The sequence below is a fragment of the Eumetopias jubatus genome, unplaced genomic scaffold (genome assembly GCF_037043125.1).
Source record: "Eumetopias jubatus isolate StellerSeaLion01/CBP00866 unplaced genomic scaffold, mEumJub1_p1.0 scaffold_9, whole genome shotgun sequence".
Taxonomy (NCBI): Eukaryota; Metazoa; Chordata; class Mammalia; order Carnivora; family Otariidae; genus Eumetopias; species Eumetopias jubatus.
This window is the reverse complement of record NW_028274815.1, coordinates 81371730-81391555: the sequence shown is the minus strand read 5'-3', so window position 1 is coordinate 81391555 and position 19826 is coordinate 81371730. Positions and strand designations below refer to the sequence as shown.

The 19826-nt window shown below is 42.8% G+C and overlaps 1 protein-coding gene across 1 annotated transcript in view; it reads right to left on the bottom strand.

The window, feature by feature from the left end:
• The window catches only part of IL36R (interleukin 36 receptor), a 40979-nt gene extending 26184 nt beyond the window's left edge, over positions 1-14795 (bottom strand). The window contains exons 1-6 of the mRNA XM_088026632.1: positions 14778-14795; positions 11605-12059; positions 11313-11562; positions 11077-11146; positions 10005-10239; positions 7279-7474 (exon numbers count right to left, since the gene is read on the bottom strand). Coding sequence (XP_087882758.1) covers positions 7279-7474; positions 10005-10239; positions 11077-11146; positions 11313-11562; positions 11605-12059; positions 14778-14795 — 1224 coding nt within the window. The remainder of the gene's footprint in view (positions 1-7278; positions 7475-10004; positions 10240-11076; positions 11147-11312; positions 11563-11604; positions 12060-14777) is intronic.
• Positions 14796-19826: the final 5031 nt, after the last annotated feature.

The window sequence follows — 19826 nt, the reverse complement described above, 5'->3', positions numbered from 1 at the left end:
AAATAAATAAATACAATCTTAAAAAAAAAGTTTCTTTGGAAAGTGCCCCTCTACAGAGTGAGTTTCTGGATTATTGAGGCTGCTTATTCATTCAAGCATTCAGGTTTCTGCTCTTTGCTAGGCTGTGAGAGGCTCTGTCATGCAGGAATAAGATAGAGTCCCTGTCCTTAGAAAGCTCACAATTCTAATATAGAAGACAAACTCATAACCCCTAATAAAAAATTTAATTGCCCAAGTGTCCAGCTCTCTCATCACTGAGTCAGCTGTAGCTAGCTCAGCGTCAGAGCCCATTCATCACCACTGGAACAGTGTGAATGGATCCACCTTGGAAGAGGAAACGCAATCATGCCCAAATGAGCATTTGTTTATTTATGATGCGAATTTCTAGAAGTCTTACATTATTCCCTATTTGGGAAACCCGATTATAATTGGACAATTGCTTACCAAGTAGAATGGGAATTACTAGTAAGAGTCAGATGGGCGAAGGCATCAGATTCCAATAATGTGGTGCCACCTTCTTTAGAGTAGGGACAAACAAAAAGCATTGAGTCCTTGACTATGAAAACTTCTCTGGAGAGAGCTTGGAGAGGGGCAATCCCTGGGCCTCCCCTTCTATGTTTCCATCATTGACCAGTCCCTTCTGATCAACTCATTCTTTCTCTCAAGATGTACAAATATTTAATCATATGAAAACCCAGCCTTGATAGCTGAAGAGCCATTCTGTCCCTTTATGGTAACTAAAGCTGCTTCTACTATGATCCACCACAGCATCATTTTAGAGTTTAAATTCTCAGAAGGCCTTGATTTTTATTTAAAAATTTGTGGGCGACGTCTCATTAAGATTTAAAGTTAAAATATTAATACCAATAGCAGCCAACACTTTAATATATTTTGTCTTTCAAGCACCAAGAAGAACACTTTTGACTCAGCATGGACATTGGCTGGAGACATAAAATAGCCCAGGGCATTCTGGTTAAGGTGCAGGGCTTACAGGAGATGATGGAGATAGAACAGGTCAGGCAGCCAGGGGCCCAATCCCAGAAGACAATGAAAAGGGGATGAACATTGAAGCTTTTCCAGCAAGGGAATAACATGATTCCATTTGCCTTTGAGAATGATCTCAGCAAATATAGATTTAGCACAGTGGCAAAGCAGAAATCAATATATTGGGAAGTAATTTGGAATTGGAAAAAAAAAAAAAACCTGGGGACATCACTGCATTTCCAAATGTGAATACTTCACTATCTATGAGAATGGATATTTTAATACCTGAACCTTGTCCTCCATAACACCTCAATTTCAAGGACCACCTCTATACTCCTCTCCATCTCCAGTTCTCCCACCTACAAGCTGGACTTTGTCATGATCCAGAACTGCTATGTCTCTAAATTCCCAAAAACATCTATACCATTCTGATCGTCACTTCTTATGATTCCTTCTCTTCCATTCTTTTATTTTCACCAAATAATAATACCTGATATTTATTTATCAAGTAATTACTATGCATCCACGCTGAACTAAGGGCTAATGGATGGATTATTTCATTTACTCTTCAAAACAAATCTAGGGGGCTATGTCCCTCCGACTGGATTTAGTTGCAGAAAACACAAAGCATTCTGGCTGTTCCAGGTGGAAGAGGATTTAACACAAGGTATTAGGTGCTCACAAAATTTTAAGAAGTACGCAAGGAGTGAGATCTAAGCCAGAGCCAAACTGCGGACCTAGCTCGCAGGATACCTACTACCCTCCACCACAGTGGTGAGGTGGGACTCAAGACCTTGAACCACAACACCTGCTAGTCAGAGACCAGGGGTTGCCACGGTGCAGCCAGTGTGTGTGAGGCCATGTCACCTCTAATGAAAGCCACACCAACAACAACATCAGAAGGCAGATGCACGGCCTCTCAGCTCCCACAGAGCTAGGGCCTGGGCCCGGAAACACCGCTGCAGAAAATCCCCATGGCCATGCTGCCTAGCAGAAAAAGCAGGAAGAGCTACTGTTCTCACTTAAGCCTTTTGGGGAAGCCAGCTGAAGAAAGTGAATCACATCCAGAACCTCAGCTGCAGGCAACTCGGGGAAAGCACAGGGTGTGTTTGGGGTTGCTTGGTTCTAACTTTGTAGCTTTATAGCCGCTCTAGTTTAAAGAGGCTCACCATGGATAGTGAGCGTCTATCCACCATATTCATTATAGTTTTCCACCCGAACTTTCTCTCAAACTCATTTTTCTATGTTATCTTGAACATACAGTCCCCTTGGCCCCTCTGTTTTGTTTTAATGACCACTTTCCTTCAGGCATCACTTCCTTTCCCAACCTGTGGCCATTACTTTACTCACACCCTTTCAGTTCCTCAATACTGTCGCCCTTGATCCTTCCAGCACGTTCAGCCTGCAAAATCCCATCCATGTCAGTGCTATCATCCTTCTCCTACAAGCCTGCAGCCCGATGAGCACTACAGGAGAAAATCACATCGACACTCCTCTTGGCACCACCACCAATTCACGGTCCTCACCTCAGATATTCTTCGCCTTCGACTCTCTCATTCACGTATTCACCTCCGCCGCTCTTTCTAAACGTCCGCCTAACATCCCAGAGAAGGGCGGGGCCACCAGGAACGAGTTCCCTCCACTGACTCTCCTCTCCTTCCCCCTCATTCGACCAGTTCCACTTCATATGCTCTCCTACCCGGTCCCCACTCATTCACTAAATTTCTGAAATAGCCTCAATGATCCACATGCCACCACTCTCAAGCCCTTCCAATGTACTCACTGCAGTGCCGAGAGGACTTGACTAACACATAAAGAAGCTGAGCATGTCATTATGCTAATGGTGTAACTGACATGCTTTTTAAGTGGAGAAAAGGCTACGTGTAGGTGAGCATACACGCTCTACTTCCTAGCATCACCTTACTCCACTCTAACATGGACCCCAAACTCTAACCAATTGCCCCCAAACACCATTCTCTTTCTCACCTGATACCTTTGAAACTGCTGGGTTTTTGTTTTGTTTTTTTTCTAATTACCATCCTCCCTTCTGCCTGCCACGGCTTCATTGCGATTCATTCTTGAAGCAGTGCAACAGTCACCTCTTCCAGGAAGCATTTCCTAGCACAGCTGCAGGCAGATAAACACGAAGCTCTACAGCCTGGAAGAATTGATTCCAACTCTCTCATTTGACAGAAGAAAACACTGAAGCCCAAATAGTAACTCAAGGTCTGAGAACCAGATAGTAGCAAAAATAGAGCCATAACTGAGGTCACTGAATCTGAGCAGGTGGGACAGTTTCAGAAGGATCTCTCCTCCTTATATGGCTTGGCTCCTAGCCTCCTATCTTCTCAAGCTGAGCAGTTAATTTATTTTTTTAAAAGAATTATTTATTGGGACGCCTGGGTGGCTCAGTCGGCTAAGCGTCTGCCTTCAGCTCAAGTCATGATCCCAGGGTCCTGGGATCAAACTCCACGTCGGGCTCCCTGCTCAGCAAAGAGCCTGCTTCTCCTTCTGCCTGCCGCTCCCCCTGCTTGTGCTCTTTCTCTCTCTCTCTCTCTCTGATAAATAAATAGATAAAATATTTTTTTAAAAAAAGAATTATTTATTTATTTGAGGGGGGAGGGACAGAGGAAGAGGGAGAGAGAGAATCTCAAACAGACTCCCGGCTGAATGCAGACCCCCGACATGGGGCTCAATCCCATGACCCTGAGCTCATGACCTGAGCTGAAATCAAGAGTCGGACATTCAATCGACTGAGCCACCCAGGCGTCCCTGAGCATTATTTTAAAAATAAAAATGCCTGAACCCCACCCATGGATAATCTGATTCAGTGAGTAGAGGCAGAGCCCAAGCAAGTGCTTTAAAAAAAAAAAAAATCCATCGCTCTTAACACTGAGGTAGTAACAAAGTTGATTCTAAACAGCTACCTTTCTACAGATGTCAAGTACTTTTAAATCTATGACCACAACAAGTCCGGGCCAAGAGGAAAAGATTTCCGGAAGAGTCCTATGGTCAAGAGGGTCCTAACACTGGTTCCATGAGATAATGGTTGCAAGGCCACAAGGTGGGAGACAGGATGCTTGAGGAAGAGTCTACAGAAGCCACGGAGAGGAACTGAGACTCACCACATCCTGAGAAGGCCAAAGCAGGACTTGAAAAATGGGTAATGCCACAGTCAGAGCCAACTGAGGCTGAGGGGACTGTGGCCTGGCAACCAATACCCTCTGAACGGAACAGGAATACTGTAAGGGGATTTTTTTTTTTCAAGTAGGCTCCACGCCCAATGTGGGGCTTGAACTCACAACCCTGAGATCAAGAGTCACATGCTCCACCGACTGAGCCTGCCAGGCGCCCCCTGGAACAGGATTATTGTAAATAATTAAATTGTAGCCAGAGCCAATGTTAATAAGAGGATAATGAGAGAGAGTATGCAGAGCATTTATTATACATCCTGACACACATTAAATGAATACCTGTGTAATTTTTCCATTAGCCCAATAGTTGATACAAAAAAGGGAAAATACTGGAGGTAGGAAGAACTTGGAAGCCATCCACCTATTCAGTAGAAACTTCCTGAACTAAGGCTAATACCTAAGGGCCAGGTATTAGCGTTGCAAGTGGAGACAGCACAGGTGGTAGCTTTAAATTCGATCAAGATGAACTTTTCATTAATGGAACAGTAGATGTTTAGAACTGACTATCGCCAATTATTCTGAAGGTGATGGCTGACAAACTGATAAGACAGTGCTTCTGACAGATCTATGCATGTAGGGGACAAAAGCTAGAGTCAAGACTTGACAATGTGGAACATCCCCACCAAATTCTCTAGTTGTCATCTGGGATGTGACCAAGCCATGTGGTTTGGTTGAACCACTAAAAGCAGGGCCCTAAAGAATGACTGAACCAATCCTCTCTTCAGAGGATGATTCTCACAAGTTTACAACTGAGCCAAGCAGGCCAGACACAAAATGCTACATACAATAGGACTCAATTTCAATAAAGTTCATAAGCTGGCAAATGAACTATTATATGCTTATATGCTATTATAAGTCAGGGGATTCGGGAGGTATAGTTTTTGGAAGACGGCAGAAGTGAACCTTCTGAGGTGCTAGTAGTATTTTTGTTCTTGACCTTGATAGATGGAAGGGGTAGCCAAAAGGTGTATTCACTTTCTGATAATCCATCAAGCTTGTCCAATTATGCTTCCTGCATTTTCTATACATATACTATTCTTCAATGAAAACTGTTCCAAACATTGGTACCCAGGATATATAAATATATAAGATCTCCTGTAAGTCAGTAATGAAATGGTAAAAAAAATGAAAAAAAAAATATAGAGCAAAAGACATGAATCACAAGTTCAGAAGAGGATTCAAAAACAGTCAATAAACGTATGAAAAAGTTGGTCAACCTCACTAATAATTAAGGAAAAGCAAACTAAAACAAAAATAAGGTAGCAATTGTACCCATCAAACTAATTTTAAAAATGTAAGTCTTATAATACAAAGTCCCACTTAAGGTTTTAGGGACCCCGGAATATTGCACAGGAGAGTATAAACTAATTTAAAATTTTGTAGAGTAACTTGGCAGCATCAATAAAACTGAATACTTTATTCATATACATACTCCACAATCTTAACAGTTATAAGGCTAATCAGCATGTACCCCAAAAAAACTCACACACTGGCAAATGTGCGTTAAAAGACAGGGATAAGGGGCACGTGGGTGGCTCAGTCGGTTAAGTGGCCGACTCTTTTTCATCTTAGGTCATGATCTCAGGGTCCTGGGATCGAGCCCTTCTTGGGCTCTGTGCTCAGCATGGAGTCTGTTTGAGGATTCTTTCTCTCTCCCTCTGCCCATCCTTCTATGCATGCGCAGGCACACACTCTCTCAAATAAATCTTAAAAAAAAAAAAAGACATGGATAAGGATATTCATTGCCACGGTCCTTTTGAGACAGGAAAGTGGAAACAAAGTAAATGAACACGAGTCACATAATAGAAAGGATGAACAAGGCCAAAATTTGATTCTTTGAAAAAAAAAAATAGAATGGACAACTCTCTTATGAGACTAATCAAGTGAGGAGTGAGAGAGAAATACATTGTAACAGGGATTAAAAGAAGAACCTTACTTCAGAAACAGACATGAAAAGAGCAAAGATGACAAACAGTTGGGTGCCAGAGTATCTGGAATATTTAATGAAATGAGCGATTTCCTACAAAAAAAAGGAATCTTACCAAAACTCCTTCAGGAAGAAATAAGAAACTGGCATAAGGCTATCTCCATTAAAGAAACTGAATCGGCAGATAAAAAGCTTTCCCCAGAGAAAATTCACCACCCAGATGGTTGTATTGGCAAGTGCTGACAAGCAGAGAGTTACGGGAAAACTAATCCAATTTTAAATAAGAATCCTGTGCTCCCCTGTGCCTCGGATTATGTCTTAAACATTATCAACTGCCAGGACAGCCAAGAAAAGGGAGTGTTGGAGGGTGAAAACACAAGCTGCAGAAAGGTGAGTTTAGGATTCTCCGTTTGCATAAAAATGGAAGGACAGGCCGCCTGGGTGGCTCAGTCGGTCAAGCGACTGCCTTCGGCTCAGGTCATGATCATGGAGTCCCGGGATCGAGTCCCACATCGGGCTCCCTGCTTGGCGGGGAGTCTGCTTCTCCCTCTGACCCTCCCCCCTCTCATGTGCTCTCTCTCTCTCTCTCTCTCTCATTCTCAGTCTCTCAAAATAAATAAATAAATCTTAAAAAAAAACACGTGAAAATCCTTAAAAAAAAAATGGAAGGACAAGGGTATAGTTTCATTTGCTTGTATAGCATTATACAAAAATAATGCGGAGAAAGCAAGCACCTAATCATAGCAGCCACCGGTTAGGAAAGGTGTGATGGGCCCAGGGCAAACAGAGCTCAGGAGTGGGGAGGGCACTTGCCAGGGATGACTTTTTATACTTTGGGATTATTGAATCATGGGCATAAGTAGTACACATTCAAACAAATTAATTAATCTCTTCAGAAAAAAAAAAAAGAATAACCAAGGAGAGTCTGAAAACTGTAACTGTGGGGAGATGGTGAATACAAGTAACAAAATATTACAAAGCTGTAATAACCATTAATTTTTAAAAACAATAATTAGCAGGGTAAAATTATCAGTAGCAATAGGCTAACAAATCTGTCTCAGGTACACAAATCTCTTTACCAATTCTGCCTTAAAAGATCCAACTTGAACCAAAAAGCAAGTAAGTTTTAAAGAAGAAGAAAAATAGCAATAGGAAAATCATTTTGTGTTTTACCTTATACCACTTTAGTGAATCCAAAACACAACTCTGTGGGAAGTTCAGATGACAGGTAAGGCTGTCATCCCTTCCAGCACGTAATATTTGTCTGTATTCATCTGATAAAATCAGCTGGCCATTTCCAGAAACACCACACCAGTATTTTCTTAACACAGTGAGGTTTACGTGGATTCTGTGACAGGTGTTTGTGCTGCTGTAAGAAAATGACAAATTGAAACCTCGAAAACTCAAAACAACCACAAATCAAATGAAGCCGTTCATCTTCCAATCTTGCCAAATCATCATTAAGATACCGTGCAAACGCCCTACCTCAGCCAAGGCAGGATGTGTCTCAGAAATCATTAATTACAAAAGAAAAGAAAAGATTTCTATTGTGGAAACACGGGACCACACCATGGCCAAGGGATCAGGCTGAACAGCACCAGTGAGGGGCAGATGGACACTGTGAGCCTCAGAGTGTGTTGTCTGAAGAGGACACAAATGACTTAACATGGTACTCCAGCCGAGATGGTTCAACCTCAACCTACGCATGAAGAAATATCTGGCAAACCCAAATTAAGGGCTAGTATATAAAATAATGGCCTGTACTCCTTAAAAATGTCAATGTCGTGAAGAACAGACCAAGGAACTATTCCAGATGAAAAGAGACTGAAAAGACATGACAGCCAAGTGCGATTTATGAGGCCGGACTGGACCCTCTCCCAGAAAGGAAAGTAAAAAATTATAAAGAAAAATCGAGACAATTGACAAAATTAGCGTATGAATGGGGAATTAGATAAAAATATTGCATGATGGGTAGGATAACTATACTGTGATTATGTACGAGAACACTCTTGTTGATAGCAAATAGCACACTGATTTACTCCAGGCTAAGGATGCATACAACTCAAAATTTAGAGAAATCTCCAAAAACTATTTTGGAAAAAATGGTTTAGAAAAAAATATTGCATGTAAATATACATATAGAGTTGACCCTTGACCAACTCAGGCGTTAGGGGCATCACCGGATCCCTTGCGCTGTTGAAGATCCGCATAGAACTTTTGACTCCCCTGTAACTGAACTCCTAATAGCCCACCATTGACCAGAAGCCTTACTGATTACATAAACAGTGGATTAAAACATATTCTGTATGTTATGTGTATTATATACTGTATTCTTAAATAAAGTAAGCTAGAGGAAGAAAATGTTAAGAAAACCATAAGGAAGAGAAAATACATTTATAGTAATGTACCGTATTTATCAAAAAATATCTGTATAAATGGCCCTGTGAACCTCAAACCCATGTTGTTCAAGGGTCAGTTGCATATGGAGAGAGAGAGAGAGAGAGAGAATTATAAGGTAAATGTGGCAAAACGTTAAATAAGAGGAATCTAGATAAAGGGTAGATGGGATTTTTTTATACTATTCTTGCAAATTTTGTGTAAATTTGAAATTACTTCGAAGTAAAAATACACAATTTACTAAGTATGTATCATCTCTGTATGTTAAAGATTTGTGAGAATTCACATTTATTTCATGACAGATAGCATCTATGTCTACCTTCTATGAAAGGTTACTTTTCCCCGTTTACAGCTCCCAGATTTAAGTATTTCAAATCCAGCCTAGACATCCTCACGGAATTTGTGTGCCGTACAATCTCCCCCTCTCTTACTTCATAACCTAGAGTCACACAAGACAGCAGACCACCACAAGACGTCAGCACCTGGGAAGGAGCCAGGAAATAGGGGCTCATGACCTCTCCCATTCCTGTAACACTGACAGGCAGAGGCAAAGACCACAGAGACAAAGCAGCAGAGGGAGAACACAATCACCCTTCTGGAGTACTGACCTCACACATCATCTCAACTAATTGTCCCTTCAACTCTATCAGGCTGACATTTTACAGATAGGAATATCAAGGTTCTGATTTATTGAATAATTTGTTATTCAAATACTGACGAGCACATCAGTAAGGGAGGGTAACAAAATTGAGGGCCTTAGGCAAAATTTATCCATGAATGTGTTTTATTTAAGCCACACACACAAAGCTTACTGAAAAGTTACACACACACACACACACACACACACACACACACACACACAATTTCCAGGTTCCCTTGAAAAATTGGAAAATGGACTTGAACTGAATAGACCACTGCCTTTGGTGGGACAAATGCTTTCTGGCTCACCACAGCCCCCACCAGGCTCAACTGTCTCCCACCAGATCTGTGCCACTCAGCTACACTACTTCCTAGCACAGGGCTCATCATGGGGCCTGGAACATAGCTGATGCTGAGTCACTGTGAAGTTCCTATCACAGAGCCCTTACAAAAAGGTGCTCAAAGGAGGTTTATTCCTATCTGGTTGTGCCGCCTGTCACACACACTTCCCAAATTCCAAGAAAGAAGGTAGCAATAATATTGGGAGAAACAAGTTTTTAAGCTGGTCTGGCTTGTGGCCTCATTTCAATGGGAAAAGATGCATCTCATGTTCCAACAACTGCTTTATAAATCTGTTCTGTTTTAAAATATGTTCACTGGAAACCATCTGGTAACAATTATAAAACTTTTATTCTTCTCACTGAATTTTCTATGTTTATTAAGAGTTTATTAAGAATTTTCCTAAAAGAATTGTGTATGTATATAACTGTAACATTATATATTTTTACATACACACACACACACACACACACACATATGAGAGACAGAGAGAGAGGGGGGTCTATTTGAAATGAGAAACTTACTTTATAACACATTGGTAGATCCCAGAGTCCTCCTGTGTCAGGGGCAGAAACAAAATCCAGTTTTGCTCCTGGTGAATTCTAGACTGTGTGTTTTTGGATACTGGGATTTTGTTAGGATATTTATACCATGTTACACGTACTTTCCCAGATGTTAGTGGTGGGTGCGTACAGTTAAAAGCAAAAGGCTGGCCTGCTGAAGGTGCCTCGTTTTGCATACTAACATCCTTGCATGCATCTAGGGAAAGAAAGGGAGAAAATCATGAAAGAGAACTCTAGCGTTATTGGTTATTAGTTTTAACAAATGCCTCTTTAATCTTCTAGCCAACTTAAAATTTTACTGGAGAGTTTTCTCACTGTGAGAGTTCCCTAAAATAGTCTGCTGATTTGAAAGCATAATTGGAAGTCCTTCAAATGTGTTCATAAAACACACTGACTCATCCTCCCCATTTGGAATGGTTTCTCTCTGTCCATTCTTTTGTAAGACCCTGAATCCCTTCATCCTCCTTCTTCAGAGTAAACGTTCCTATTCTGAGCCCCCCTTGTCCCATTTCTTTCTGCTCTGCCACCCAACTATTTCACTCGGTCTTCACTAAAAGGTGTAAGTATACCATCCCCAAAAGAACAGTTGAAAAAAATCTGCTCATTTTAAAGTTCGTTTCTACTGAATTGCTTTGAAGAAACTGCGTTTCTTCTTGGAAGAAATCTGCTGTGTTGATGGTTTCCGTGTTTTTACCCTGGGTCATAAAATGACCCTCTGTCATGTAAAATAGTATTATATCCATTTGAGCATTTTGACCCAAGGCTTCCAAATTTGCCTATTCCCCCACCCCCATCCCCATCAAAGTCATCTCAAAACTCAAACGTGACACTGGGGCTGAGCATCAGATGCTGGGAACTGAAACTTGCTGTTTCCGCGTTCAGCCGGAATTCTGCCTGGTCCCCTAGGGTAAGTGTAACCACAAGGTTCGGGTGTCATGCGATCCTCCAGGGGTCTGCACAGGGGCTCTCGCAGAGCCGCAGGGAGGCAGGTAGGTGAGGGTGGTCTCTGAGGCCCAAGGACGGCCGAACGTACCTGCTCGGACAAAGGGTGGAAGCGCGAGGGACACTCCGCAGAGCACCAAGGCCAGCATCCCCCTGCTGGGCTACCAGAAGAGAGAAGGTGGGAGGGGATGGGGCACGGCGGCGACAATGAATCTCAGAGATCCTAACCCAGGCCGCTGACCTTCCCTTTCTTCGTGGGGAGCCTTCCAACTCTGGTCCCACATTAGCCCGACGTGCCCCCAAAGACTCCCTCCTCCCCGCCCGAACCTCCTGAATCCCGGCTGGAAGACTGATCAGCGGGAGGGGTTGGGAGGCCCGGGGCCCCGGGACCAGAAAGTCATGGTAGGGTGGCCGCAGGAGGGAGGCCCCCAGCCTCCGGGTTGCGCCATCGCCTCTGTCTGGCAGCGAGGCAGGGTCTGCGTCCTGCGCCCGGTGGGAGACACGCCACCCACCCCGGATCCCCACCTGCGCGGCGTCGCGCGTAGCCTCCCTGCGCGTCCTTAGCCTCGGGCTCCCCCTGGGCCCGGCGGTCCAAACGGAGCCCCCACCACCGGCTCACCTGGGAGAAGCCAGCTTGGCCAACCTGACAAAGGCCGGCAGGAAAAGAGAGGAACCCGGAGCGCCGCCGGACCGGCAGGTATAGACGGGAGCTGCACACCTTCGCCCAGAGACGGAACCCGCTCCCACAAGGTCGCCCAGCCGGTCCGGGGCGGCCCCGGCGTCCCGATCTCTGGCCTCCGGGTCGGTCGCGCACATGTTTGCCAGCCACCCCTTTCCCTCCACACCTTTCCGGCGGTCGGCGCCCCACCCGCTTCGCTCAGCCGCACACTGCCAACCGGTGCCTACCTGCCCGACGGGACTGGAACGCGCAGGATCTTGGAAAGTGGAGAATCCGGCGGACAGGCACCCAACCCAGGCGAGGCGTTTCCATACCACGCTACTTCCTTGCCACGGTGGGCAGGGCGGGCCTACCTTCCCCCAGGGGTTGCGTAGGAAGGAACCGGTGGCATCACACTAAGAAGTGGGTTTAAAGGCGTGTTACCTGATTCTCTGGCAGCCAACAAGTCTTTCATGGGCAGTCATGTCTGCTTAAATCTATTCCGAATTATCCCCGTAAACGAATTCTTTCCTTTCCAAACCTCATCTGAGCATTGATTACATGCCCTTATTGGCCTATATAGAATGCCCCCAGAGTGGAAGCTGTCCCACGTGGCTTCCAAGGAATAGCCTTTATCTGCCTGAGTCGTGCTGTCAACTTCTGTAGAGCAGACATCCCAGTGTGATCCTGAACTACCTGGAGCACGAAGTCTGGTCCTGTCTGAAATTTCCAAATAAGATGATATCAGCCGGGACTGTTGCTCTAGCCCTCAGGAAACACGCCCAGAGAGATCCCCCTGAGGGGCAATGGGGCTTAGAAAATACATATAAAATGTCATCTCCATTCAGCAGATTCCCGGCCAAGCTCTATCTGGTGGTCTTTGTGGTTTTAGACACAGTGAGGCAGGCGGCAACCAGAGGAACAGGCCAGGAATTCAGCACCTGCATTACCAGCAGCGCTTTCTGTGATGGGCCCGAGGCCAGTGGATTGTTTGCACATTTCTTCAGTCTTAAACATTATTGAGGATTCCAAAGTGCTTGTTTATGTGGGTTATATCTGTCAATAGTTACTATATTAGAAATTAAAATGGAGAGCATGTAAAACATTTACGTTCTTATTTATTTTAAATAACAATAAACTTAACATAAATGTTAGCATAAATAGCGTACATCTTATGAAAAATAACTAGACTTGCCAAAACAAACAAAATTATTGAGAAAAGTTATATTGTTCTACCTCATACCCCTACTTAGTGTTTGCAAACGTCTTTGGTGTGTGACCTAATAGAAGACAGCTGGATTCCCATACCTTCTTCTCTATCACATCTCTTAGGATGTAACATGCTGGGCAGCCTCTGAAAAAGTCCACTATACTCAGCAGAGAGAATGAGAATTTAAAAGATAAATAAGGTCTGAATATTACTGTGAAATCAAAACGATTTTACAGATCTTGGGGACCCTTAGGGCTCTCACACTTTGAGGACCCCTTTGCTAAGCTATAAATGGAGATCTTTATTGCTTTTCCCTAACATCAGCATTAAATGAGGTTCCTCTGTACATACACATTTTGCAAGGCTTCAGCCCCCACCCAAAACAAAACAAAGGTGTTACTATGAAAACCATCAGGTGACTCACATACAGAACTACTATAAGCAGTGTTAAAAGTTATTTCCAAATTTTCCTTAATTCCCGTTGTCTGTTTCAGGTTTCTACCTTATGCACAAATTTGGATCGTATCTTATTTTTTTACAGTTTGAATACAGGCATGAGTGCCAAGTCCAATCAGTATACTTGCCCCAAAGCTTATGAAGTTTCAACGAGCCACCCCAGCCTCCCTGCAGCACCTCCTATGGGACATTTCTGGTATTTCCTTTTACTGGTGAGGCTCTGGACTGGAAACATAAGACTTTGCGGGATGTTTTCTATGCCAAGTGTGTTTCCTGATACAGGGAGAGCAAGCCACATGGCTTTGAAGGCAGAACTGATGGGGGGCAGAGGTGGGGCGTGATTATAAACTTCATAATTAAAAACAACAGAAAACCAAAACATTATTGCAGGCTCTCAATTACCTTAAAAATTTGGAGAAACCTGATAACATTGTTTGCTAATGAGAAAAGGGGAGGAAGAAATTCAAACTATTTATGGAGCTTCGAGGCTTGCTTTGTTACAGTCATGAGAAAATTGCTGTTTTATGCGGGAACTTCCTGAATTCAATACTTTATTCTTCTTCTCTGATTTTCACATTTAAAATTTTCCTTTTAAATGTGCATCATGCAATAGTTAACAGCTAAGTAATTCAAAACAAGTCATAAGTCATGTGAGCAAGACCCAGCCTCAGAAATCACAATGACCAAGTTTCCTGTATATGTGTCTCTCCCACCGCCCAAACTCATTATCTTCTTTAGTGCTTACCTTTCTGATGAGTGTGTGTGTGTGTGTCCCTTAAGCAATATAAAGTATGATATGCAAATATTTTGAGAAGTGTAGTTCTAGTTCATGCAAGGCCACTACTGTATGGATATTCCATTGTATGAATGTACTGCAATTTATGTATCCATCTCCTTTGGACATTGTTTCAAATTTATATTTTCTCTTAAAAAGAATGTTGTGGTTGGACACCTGGATGGCTCAAGTCAGTTAAGCGTCAGACTCTTGATTTTGGCTCAGGTCATATCTCAAGGTTGGGAGACAGGCTCCACACTGGGCATGGAGTCTGTTTAAGATTCCTTCTCTCTTCCTTTCCCTGCACCCCCTTCCTCTAAAAAAAAAAAAAAATAGTGCTGTGGTAAAGATTTTTGTAATGTTCTCTTGTGTGGATTTTTGAGAGGTTATCTAGGGAGTCAAATCGCAGCATCTTTGGGTAGGTGTATCTTTGACTATATTAGAAAAATCCCTCATTTTCTCCACATTAGCATCTTTTAGAGGATAAGAGTTTCATCCTTTCATGTTCTTGTCAATATTTGGTAATGTTGCCAGTTTTGCCAGCCCAATGATGCAGAAAGCTATCTTGTGATCTTGTGATTTTACTTTACATTTCTCTAATTACTAGTAAGATGGGACATCTTTGCCTATGTTCATTAGCCATGGGTGTGTGTTTCTGTGATATTTCCTTTTGTGTATTGCCCTTTTACCCACCTGGTTGTTCGTCTTCATCTTGTCAATTTGCAGAGAACTCATTAAGTCCTACCTCTGATGTCTCCTGTAGTTGCCTTCAAAGGGAGGCACAGATGTGTCTCGCTGCCCTTTCCCTGGCCAGGAATTCAAACACCAGCGGCGCTCCTGATCTATGGAATAGGGATGATTAGACCCACTCTGCAGAGATGACCTTTGTAAAAAGCTCCTTGCTGAGTTCCTGACAGCAACAGATGTTTGATGAGCATGCAGTTTATCCTCACCCTCCCACTGACTCCCTCTTCACAGTCTCCCAACTGTAGACATTTTTGCAATGGGAACATTCTGGGAAGTTTATGCCATTAGGCACAAGCCTTGGGTAATGGACTCTTTGCAATTGTTTCGTTTTGCTGTTTTGTTTTGTTTCTTTGTTTTAAGAAGTGAAAGAATCCCTCCACAGACTCATTGCCTCATCCTGAGAGCAGGGGTAAAGCAACAATCTATGGGTGATGGAGGCATTGCTGAGTTCAGATCGGTTGAATTTTACCTTCAGATCTCAGACAAGGATGTGATGCAGCTACCGAAAAGTAGCAGGGCAATGATTTTTATTAAAGGTCTCATATATGAATGCACATTTTATATAATGTGCAGTGGCTTTTCTGTGTTCTCGTTAAATATCTGATGGTTTCCCACTGAACGCAACCTACATGTAACGTTTCTCAGTGAGAATGAAGCAGAAATATGTTCGTGTGTAATGGACAAATGCTCTGAAACCCAGGTTAGGCTGGGGTTGAGGGGGTGGAGGTTCTGCCCAGATCTTTGTATCTTTAAGATTCTTACATTCTCACATTTGTCCTCTCTGGGAGACTTGAAATCTACACTAGCAATGCTGTGGCAGGCTTTTGTTGCTGGGACGGCATGAACTTCCAGAGACAGAAGAGGCAGTAGGGAGAGAGCCTTTGGTTTCCTGAGGTCCCGTGCCTGCCCTCTCCCCCAAGCCCCATGATCAGCTCGTTCGCTCACTTGCGGAGTATTCACACCGCCCCCACTGTGCAGCAGAAGACATTCTGAGTGCTGGAAACAGCTGTAGAGAAGATGACAGATCCTCTCAGAGCTTACAGTCCAGTGGCTGGTGTGTGGAGTGGGCGGGGGGGGGGGGTTTAGGAGAATCACTGAGTAAGAGATGGTTTCAAGCTGATGAGAACCATAGAGGATACGAAATACAATGAAATGATAGAATGTTGGGAAAGGCTTCACTAAGGAAGGGACCCCATAGCTGAGACCCGAGTGATGACAAGTAGCCCACCCAGGTAGCTATCTGGGGAGAGACTTCTCCTTCTAGTAGGGACAGCTAGTATAAAATCTCTGAAGGAGGAGAGTGTTTGCACATTTCAAGATAACACAGATGAAGCCAGTGTGACCTGAATAGAGTGAATCAGCAGGAACCCTGGGTAAAAGAAGTCACAAAGTAGGCCGGAGCTAGACCATACACGGACCCATAGGCAATTAAAAAGAAGGTTAGATTTTATTCTAGGTAAAATTAAAAGCTATTAGAAGGTCTAAAGCACAAAAGAGATATAATCTTATTTACATTTCTTAAATGTCATGTTGATCCTTAAAAGCCCATCAAAATGACTGAAATTATAAAAACTGACACTACTAAGTGTTGACAAGGATGTGGGACAATGGGAGCTGTTGCCTACTCTTGGTGGGAGCACAAACTGGCATGACTACTTAGGAAAACTATTTGGTACTATCTTCTGAAGCTAAGTCAGCAAATCCACTTTGAGGGAATACTCCAAATAGAAATGCATGCATATGTTCTCAAAAGAGACGTTTGCCCGAATATCCACAGCAGTGGTATTTATAACAGTCAAAAACTAGAAATTACCTAAATGCCCATCAACAATAAAACAGGTAAAACAGGTGTGGTACATTCACACAATGAAATACTGGAGAGCCATGAGGGGGAACTACACACAAATACAGGCGACAACATGGATGAATCTCACAGATGAATCTCATATATATATATATATATATATATATATATATATATCAAGCAAAAGAAAATAGATTTAAAATAAGACATCATGCTACTTGACTCCACTTAACATAAATTTCAAAACCAGGAAAAATTAATCTATGCTGTTGAAAGTCAGGATGGTGGTTCCCCTTGAGGCAGGGGCTGTAAGTGTCTTGAGGGGGCACATGATGGAGATGTCCCAGTGCTGAGCATCTTCCTTTCTTGATTTAGATGCTGGCAGCATGGATATATGTGTCTGTGAAACTTCATGGAGCTGTTCCCGTATGTTCTCTTTTCCAAATGTAGGTTATACTTCAGTGAAAAATCAAAGAAAATTTACTCTGGATGCTGTATGAAGAATTGGTTATGGGGAGCGGGGTAGCAAGAGGAGAAACATGGCCCCAGGTAGGAGGCTACTGGAGTACACCAAAGAAGAGGTGATGTGGCTAAGTCTAGGTCTATGTTGGTAGAAATGAACACATGGGGAACCATTTGGGGGTACATTTGAATGTCTCTCTGTTCTTTCTCAATTTCAGTCTATCTTTAGTCTGATTCAGAGAATCACAAAATCACAGGGTTGGAATAGAACCTACAGTTTGGCTCTCTCTTGGGTAGAGTAATAAGCACCCTCCTATACATGGGGCACTGCATGATGCAATCATCAACACTTTTAATCTCTCACAATTTAAGGACTTTTATGTTATACACCCACACATGCACACAGTCATAGCAGCATCACCCACACCCACCCAGCACCAGTTGATTTGGCTCAGGCATAGCCCCCCACTAGAGACACCTGCTATATGTCACCTGGTTTAATCTCACATCTGGTGTTTGGATTTCTTCATATCCCTGCTTAGCTTAGACTGGGAGGAATTCATTCATTCTCTCCAAGGCAGCCCATTCCAAATTGTAGGCCTACTAGCAAATCAATCCTTCTGAACGGGAGGAGGAAATCTCATCCACTTAGGGTTATACCCTTTGGGCCTATAGAAAGAAGAACCCAGTCTCCCACGTTGCCACACATCTAATGTTGCTGATGTCCCTGCAGCGATCCTTCACTCCAGACCAAGTACCTGACATCAGAGACGCCACCAGACCACAAGGCCACTCTGATGCTGGCTTGTCTCCTGGCCTCTGAAACATGGAGGCCATGGGACCTTCATCGCTGCAATTCTAAATCTTAGACTTGTCTCAATATAACCTCTGCTCTAGCTGGACTTGTATGCTATTTCGCCCCCACATTGCTCACTCATTCATTCTAGAATTATTGTACACTGACATCCTAAATATTTTTGTCACTTTTGTTGCTGCTAAGCCATCTTACTTGCACCTGTGTTTACCCACTTCCTTTATTGAAAGTGAAGGGTCTTCCACTTATCCCTAGTCAATGTCATCTGTTAACAGTGGTTGGGTAAAAAAAAATCATTTATCTGGGAGCCGGAACATCTGGGCTATATTCTCAGCCCTCTTGCTGATTAGCTGGGAGTCTTAATGAATTTGGGGGTAAGGATCGCCCCGCAGGAACTGTCAATGCTGAGTGAAACTTTTGACTTCATTGTTTAACTTACAAAGAAATATTTATCACAAAGGACACCCTTTTTGTCTATCAAGTTGATGAGGATTTAAAAATGAGTATTTTCAGTGCCACATACTTCTTGTGGGAAGGCAGAACAAATGTCTCTATGAAATTCAATTAGTGAAGAACCTGAAAAGGTCCAGTGCCCTCTGGCCCACCAATTCTAGGAATCTATGCTAAACAAATAATGAAGGAAGTGGACAAAGATATTTAGGCAAGGTTGACTATTTCATTTTCACAACCAATGGCTAAAAACTGGAAATAGTCTAGATGTCCAAACAAAGCAGTAAAGCTAAATTATGGACCGTCCATTTGTTAGGCTTAATCATCATTCATAGATCACATCTCAAATAATAGTAATGTGGGCAAATATTTTTACTAAGTTAAAAAAAAGTTGGCGATTAAACTGCACATATTAAATGATCTCAGTTACTTCAGTAGGAAAACGATAAAATGTTAGTAATTAAGGGTGCCTGGTTGGCTCAGTTGGTTAAGCATCTGCCTTCAGCTCAGGTCATGATCCCGGAGTCCTGGGATCAAGTCCTGGGATCCATCCCCCTGCTCATGCTAACTCTCTCCCTCTCTCATATTCTCCCTCTCTCTCAAATAAATAAATAAAATCTTTGTTTAAAATGTTAGTAATTATTTTTTTAAAGATTGTAATTATTTATTTGACAGAGAGAGAGCACAAGCAGGGGGAGTGGCAGGCAGAGGGAGAAGCAGGCTCCCCGCTGAGCAAAGAGCCCATTGTGGAGCTCGATCCCACGACCCTGGGATCATGACCTGAGCCAAAGGCAGACACTTAACCTACTGAGCCACCCAGGTTGTAATTATTAGTCCCCTTAGTAATTATTTTTAAGTTGTAAGGTTATGAGTGACTTTTTTCTTAGTTGTACTTTTCAGAAATTTTTGCATTCTCTCAAACCAATATTGTTTCCATAATACAAAATGTTTTTTTTAATTCATTTAAGAAAAATGGTTCTAATACCATCAACTTGCAGAGGGGTTACTATCCTCACTTGCTAACGGCCTCCCTAAACTTTTACTCCCTAATTCCCCTGCATCATCATGTCTCCCAGCCAACATTTCTCAAATGTCTTCCCAACCAAAATCTCCGATAACTCCCTAATACCATCTCTGAATGATAAAGAGCAGATATTTTAGTCAGGGATTTAAGACCTTCTACAGTACGAGTTCATTTCCTGAAGTACTTTCTCTTCACACTACTCTCTTTGGCTAGATTTAAGTGTTTTCTGATTCTGAGACGTGTTCTTGGCGTCTAGTATAATGTGAGGCACATAATTAGCACCTTTAAAACAATCCAAAAATAAGCTTGAGAGCAAAAATAATTACCCTACGTTTGGGAATTTGAGGGAGGACATGGAGTCCATTTTTAGGAAACAAGAAATCCGAAGAAGACAGGATTACGGGATGTCCTCTAACAATAGTGTTCAAGCAGATGGCCACT